Below are 6,991 nucleotides of genomic sequence, written 5' to 3' on the forward strand. Positions count from 1 at the left end.
AATTTTATTCAATCCTTAACAAAATTTAAAAATGCAGTTTGTATATTCTATTTGATAAGTGAATCAATATCAGAGATAATATGTAAATGTTGTGAGAAAAGAGAATCTGTAAGCAATACCATAAATACTTTGTATCTTTCTTTGTGACCAAATTACAAATATTCTAAATTGTGTTGTAGTTGTCCTGCTCTTTTAGAAATTGTTTCAGAAAGGGAAGGGGGAAGAAAAGTAGGTTTGTCTTATAAGTTGTGATCCTGTCTTGAGCTCTGGTAGTACCTCACTGATACCTGTTAACTTGGCTATTGAAGGAGACCAGGCAACGTGGTAACTCAGCTATTTACTGCAGTCACAATAAAATGTCACCTTCACTGCTGTGCTGCAAATGGTTGTTAGGGTTTGCTACATACTGATTTAAGGAGATGGCAGGAGAAAGGAGAAAGACAAGAGCTCTTCTTAGAACTCTTGTCGGAAGGCTTTAAGTACTAACACAGTCAAGAAATTTGGAGTTTTCTCCATTTATATCTTCAGTGTATAGAATTGTACCTGGAAGTATAGCAAATATTCAATATACATTTAAAGAAATCTAAACCACACATTCATACAAAAATAAATGGAAAAGTAGAACAAGAAGAGACAACAAGTAAAGATTTAAATAACTATTATTTGTTATTGAAGTCTTGAACAACATGGAACTGTGCCTATTTTAAGAGAACCAAACTATCCACTAAATGATAGTGCCTAAGTGTTTCAACCACAGACAGTACTTATTCAAAGTCAACGAGTCTTCAATGTGCAAAGTGACAGACAGTAAATGTGAAACAGATTTCTTTACCTTGTAGGAAGAGTTAAGAGTAGAATCAGAAAAACGCAGACTTCAACAGCCTATAAATCTAAAAGCTAATGTAAAACAGCTGTTTGTCATTTAATCACTGGTAACATTAAAATTTTCTTGGCTACTCTTCTACACTCCAAACACCTTATGACACAAGAGGAATAAAAAGATGTATAAAATTTATGTAGTAAACTGTTGAGAAGATAAAACTTTTTCTTTCTTTTTTTTGGTTTTTCAAGACAGGGTTTCTCTGTATAGTCTTGGTTGTCCTGGAACTCACTCTGTAGACCAGGCTGGCTTCGAACTCAGAAATTCGCCTGCCTCTGCCTCCCAAGTGCTAGGATTAAAGGCATGTGCCACCATGCCTGGCTTTTTTTCTTTTTAAGATAAAACTTTTAGTTATAAAAATTTAACTACCAGAATATGATCAAAGTATAAAATGTCTAAAAGTGAAAGTGTATAGGTGACTAAAGTGATGGCTCAGTGGTTAAGATCACTCGTTGATCTTGCAGAGGACATGAGTTCAAGTTCCAGTGCCCACTTGATAGCTAACAACTATCTGAAACTCCAGTGCCAGGGGCCTTTTCTGACCATCAAAGGCATTAGGCACACAGACATACATGCAGGCAAAATACTAACAGACATAAAATAGTTTTTCAAAAGTGTACAGCAACAGCAAAGAGTTCAGCTAATATTTCAAGACTTTCAGCACAGCCATTACCTAATAATCCACTTGAACTCCTTAGAAATATCGACAAGAGATTTTTGCTGTTGTTCCCTAAATTTAATACTATGAAGATGTTTCCCTCTTCATGACTAACTACACAATTAGAAATAAAGAAACCTACGGCTGTATGAGTCTATATGGAAAATGAATGGATGTCATTACCCGTAAATCAGATAAAAAAGATGATGTTTCTAAAAGAGCCTTTTGCTTCCTTGAGACAGTCTTGTGTAGGCCAGGCTAGCCTCCGACTAATACTGGCCTTGAACTCCTCTTAAGCTCTAGGGTTACAAACATGCATCAGCACACCTAGCTGAGAACATGTTTAACAGTACAAATATTCCCAGTGTAGCATCACATTATGCAACAGTGTATGCTAATAACGAGCACCTGTCTTGAGTGAGAAATTACCTGATTTGTAGGTATTTTCGGCACATTCACCTTCCACATCTGGGCTTCCCTGGAGATTGCCCTTTCCAACAGGGAAGACAATCTCTGGTTTTCCAAAGGTACTGGAAACTTCATGGTATCCCTTTGGATCTGCCTGCCACCCAGCTTGATGTAGCTACCTATTAAATCAAATACAAATAATGTGCATCACATAGTTACAGAATAAGTATGTTATACACACTTATAAATGTCAATACTTATTAAGCAATTTATAAAACAAAGTAAGAATGTTATGAGGCAGTATAGGATTTTATAGCTCTTTAAAATACCATATATTAAAGTTGGCAACAATGTCATCTAAAGTAACCTCACTTTAAATTTGAAATTCAGTTATAATTCAGTATTGTGTAAAACTAAGACCACTAACTTTCTTTTATTAGAAATTCTTAGAAATAGTTGTCCCAAATATTCTCCCTAGAAGTGAAATAAAATTAATCACTGAGGGTCATTACTTTCATTTATCACTCAAATACATTAAGAATTACATTAAATCATCTGAAGTCATGTGAAGGTTAAGACTGGTTTAAGGGAGCCTCTGCTCTACAATTAAGGTCCTTAGTAAGATTTTCAAATGTTCAGATGCTATTAAAAAAAAAAAATCTAGAAAATATTCTGAGATGAGTAAAAATGAAGACATTAAAAATGTATAAGATGCAAAGAAAGTAGGGTTAAGGGGAAAATTAATTCCTGAAAATGCTTATATTAAAACATCCCAAATCATTTACCTAATCTCCACCTAAAGACAATGTAAGTCTTAGGAAGCGGTACACGTTTGTAATCTCAGAACTTCTGAGGACCTGTGCTGCATAGCCAGACTTGGTCTTCAAAATAAGTAAAAAATGTCCTTAAACTTAAAAAACAAAACAAAACCAACAACAACCAATAGAACTGTAGACCAGGCCTTGTGCACACCTGTAAATCTGGGGAGACAAGAGGATGAGAAGTTCAAAGTCATCCTTGGCTATATACCACAATTATCAGCCTGGGCTTTTCAAATAATTAACTGCTAAAACAAGAAGATGAGGAAAAACAATGAATCAATTGAGAATTAGTATTAAGAGGTTGAGGCTTAAATGCAGCTTTAACTGAATTGGATCCTATACTAAAAACAAGGCAAGCCGGGCATGGTGGCCCACCCCTTTAATCCCAGCACTCAGGAGGCAGAGACAGGTGGATTTCTGAGTTCAAGGCCAGCCTGGTCTACAAAGTCAGTTCCAGGACAGCCAGGGCGATACAGAGAAACCCTGTCTCAAAAAAACAAAACAAAACAAACAAACAAACAAAAAACAAGGCAAATTTTCAGGAGCATTACCTAATCAAAGCGATATTGCCTGCAGGCCTCAAAACTACATTTACTAACATTTTCAAAATGTACTGTGATTCTGAATGAAAACACTCCTATTCATAGGGGATACAGAATTCCAGGAGTATATGCCACATTCATAAGAATATAAAAATGGGTAAAAACTTAAATATGCATAGAATTAAGTTGTAAATTATTTGTCAATATTGTAGGAGAAACATTTTTACACTCCTTTAAGACAGTTGCTAACACATAGCAGGGAATTCAGTTTTTGTTCCTTTTACAGAAAAGTTACAGGTCTATCCTCTAACATATAAAAGAGATTTAAGCTAAATAATGAATTTTGCTAACATAAACCCTTAAAAGTGTCATTACACGCTACCTTCTTTGGAGATGAGAACTTTCCTGTTATGAAGTCCAGGCCAGCCCTGAATGTCCCATCTCAGCCTCTCAGGACAACTCTTATTTTAATGATAAAATTTTATTGTTTCTTGTTCATCTTTACCCACTATTAGTCACATGCACAAATATGAATGATCTTTTTAGTCTCTAAAAACAAAAGGGCTATAGAGGTTGGGTATTCCTTATATAATGGGTCCAATTTTTTCATATATTGTATGTGTGATTTTAGAATATTTACATATACATATCATTAGAAGGGAACCCAATATAAATCTATATACACCTTACATATAGCCAGATAATTTTATATAATTTAAAAATAATTTTGCACATGAAAAGTTCAAGGTATAGAATTTTCTACTTGTGAACTTATTAAATTTCTTTCCACAAATTTGGGGTGCTCAATTTGATTTTTGTTTGGCATATTCCACATTTCTAAATAAACTATTAAACTTTAAATTTTTCTTAACATTTAAAATAGCTTTACATATTCCTCCCATTGTCTCAAATATTTCTTCTATACTGTTTATGCTTATTAAAAGGCTGTTTTTGCACTAACAAGCTTGTACAATGCTTACCTTACACCAAACTGTACTACCAACATACATCCAGGCCCCCTGATCTTGAGTGGAACACAATGCTGGTAAACAACCACATTAATCAAGCTTCATTAATACATAATTATCCTATTATGGTAATCACAATGCCAACTCTATTAATAATCCTGTACTGACTGTTGCCTTCTGGGTCTTCCTTCCTTTTCTGAACAGAGAATGTCAATGTGAGCCTCTAAAGTTCTCGTAGCTACTATTCCCCCCTTGACTTTGAACCAGCAATCCTGGTCATAGGCGATCCCACATCACTGACTGGAATTGTACAGAAACACACTACCCTGCCTTTCTGTATCTATACCTGGACATAACCCTGCCTTTGTATGTAATTATGTCATGACCATTGCTAGACCTGCTTTCTCAACTCATCATGAGCATCTTTACCACTAACAGTTTCCAAAATTTCGCACTCCGCCCCCCTACCCCCCAATCACAGCTTACACTCCTCAGGTGCTTATCAATAGCCCTCAATGCCTTGCTACTTGGCTAGCTATTGTTCATATTACTCTAGGTAATCTTTGTTTAACCCTATGATGGTGGAATTACTAAATCCATTTAAAAGACGAACAAACACACAGATAGGTTGAATTTTTAAGAATTACTTGACCAGAATAACCAAATAATCTTGGCTTTTAATCTTGACAGCCCCTCTCTTTTAAGACAGGGAATATATGTATTTGTGTGTGTGTATAATGTCTCCATCCCTAGCTGTCCAGAAAGTTTCTAGGTTTACCAGGCTGCTGTTCAAACACTCAATGGCTCTTCACTGGCAGAGTGAAACCTAAATATTTTACTTTGCTATTCTAAGACCTTCAGTTGATCCATTTACCTCACACCTTCCACGAATTTACTACAAAATGTTCAACTTCTGCCTAAATGTCCTGCGGTGAAGCAGGTTAACTCTACAGAGAGCATTTAGCTCTTCTTGCAAAATTCGGCATATTTCTGCCCTTTACGATGCAACTCAGTTCCCTGACCTCTCTAGTTTCCTCCACCGGCCCAAGCCCTAGGCAACATTACCCTCCCGCAATTACCGCGCGCTGTGTGTGTGTGTGTGGTGGCGGGGAGGGGGTGGTGGTGGTGGTGGATAACTATTGGCTTGACATTCACAATGCTCTGCCCGGCGAATTATCTTCGGTGGTCACGAGGGATCCGGTGGCCTCTGTGGGTGGGGGTGTGTCCCCTTCTTTATTAGTACTGGCTCTCAGAGCCTGGAACTGGCACCCCAGTCGATGACGGGCTGTGGCTACAAGTTACTTGGGGACCAAAAAAAAAAAAAAGGGCCGGGCTCAAAGGAAACCCACGAAGCACTGCCAGAGACGGCGGGGGGGGGTGTCCCCGAGGAACCCAGGAAAGGCCCGCCGAGGGGACCGGTCCTCGGGGGAGCGGCGCGCGCCCCCGCGAGCTCCCACTCCGGCGGCGCGCACGGCGACCGCGCCGCGCCCCCGCCCTCACCTTCTTCTTCTTCTCCTCCTCTTCTTCCTCCTCCTCCTCCCCGGCGGAGCTGTAGGCCTCACAGTGGTGACGCGGGGTCATCCGGGGGCCCGTTACCACTTCATGATCCTCGGCGCGCGGCGGCAGGGCGCGCGGGACCAGGGCCGGGCCGTCTGAGGAGGGAGAAGAGGGCAAACCGGGCCGGCGGGCGCGGGCACTCGGGCGGGACGCACGGCTGCGGCCGAGGGGGGTCACTCAGCGAACTAATTCCATGATGACCCTGGGCCCGAGGCCGCCGCCGCCGGTCCCGCTCCTCCGACCGCCGCCGCTGGTGCCCGGGTGAGGAGGGGGCGCCCTCTCGCCATAGGGCGGCGGGGGCCGGGGAGAGGCGCGGGGTGAGGCCGGCTCTGCCCCTGCCCGAGGGAAGCGCCTCCGAGGGGAAATGGTGGAAGGGGGGAAGGGGAAAAAAGAAAAGAAAAGGAAGGGGAAAGGGGGAGAAAATAAGAAAAAGCGAGACAGAGGCGCTGGCGCGTCCGCTCGCGGGGGAAGGCTGGGGAGGGAGGAGCGAGCGAAAAAGCGCCGGCCGCCTAGCCCCGCCCTCGCGGACTGATCTCGGCCGCGCGCGTCTGTAAACAACGCCAGTGTTCTCCCGGACACCTCCGGTGTCCCACGAACGCGCAGGAGAGTTTGAACAAAGACGAGCTTCCATGTCCCGCGGACGCACAGGAGAGTCTGAACAAAGACGAGCCTCCGGAGACGATCTGGGGAAGGCGCTGCGACTGGGATGGAAGGGGGAAAGTGCGTTTTGTGTGCACAAAGAGAAGGAAAGGTGCGCGGACTCTTTTTTTCCTCGGGCGCGCGGAAGAACTCCCCGCTTGGTGACGTAAGAGGCTTGTTAGCCGAGGAGGCGTGCAGTGGCCGGAGAGTGTGCTGCGCATGCGCCTCTGGAAAGAAAGGAGCCGCTGAGCGCTAGCCTCGGGGAAGGGTTTCTGGGTGAGCGCCTGCGCCCAACCTAGAGTCTCCCAGTGTTTCCCAGCCCAACTTGACCTAAGCCCTCCTGGACGAATTTATTAGACGTGGATGGAGAGCTTTTGTGTGAAGATCACATTCTTTGTTGACCTTACACAAAATTATGTTGTCCCGTTCCTATTAATGAGTGTGGACGTGTGTTTTTACCATCTTGTGGGTGATGGGAGACTGAAACACTTTAGAAATCAGAAAATTAAGGGGATCAT

The 6,991-nt window shown here is 42.1% G+C and overlaps 1 protein-coding gene across 3 annotated transcripts in view; it reads right to left on the reverse strand.

Annotated features, from left to right (window-relative positions):
• Positions 1–6,306, reverse strand: part of Ccni (cyclin I) — a 25,153-nt gene extending 18,847 nt beyond the window's left edge. Inside the window, exons 1-2 of one of the 3 annotated variants that reach the window (XM_021210971.2) lie at positions 5,778–6,306; positions 1,968–2,125 (exon numbers count right to left, since the gene is read on the reverse strand). In XM_021210971.2, coding sequence (XP_021066630.1) covers positions 1,968–2,081 — 114 coding nt within the window. In that variant the 5' untranslated portion in view covers positions 2,082–2,125; positions 5,778–6,306. Of the gene's footprint in view, positions 1–1,967; positions 2,128–5,777 lie in introns of all 3 variants that reach the window. The other 2 variants (XM_029545153.1, XM_021210972.2) reach the window with 2 other exon arrangements.
• Positions 6,307–6,991: the final 685 nt, after the last annotated feature.

Source organism: Mus pahari, chromosome 13 (assembly GCF_900095145.1).
Source record: "Mus pahari chromosome 13, PAHARI_EIJ_v1.1, whole genome shotgun sequence".
Lineage (NCBI taxonomy): Eukaryota > Metazoa > Chordata > Mammalia > Rodentia > Muridae > Mus > Mus pahari.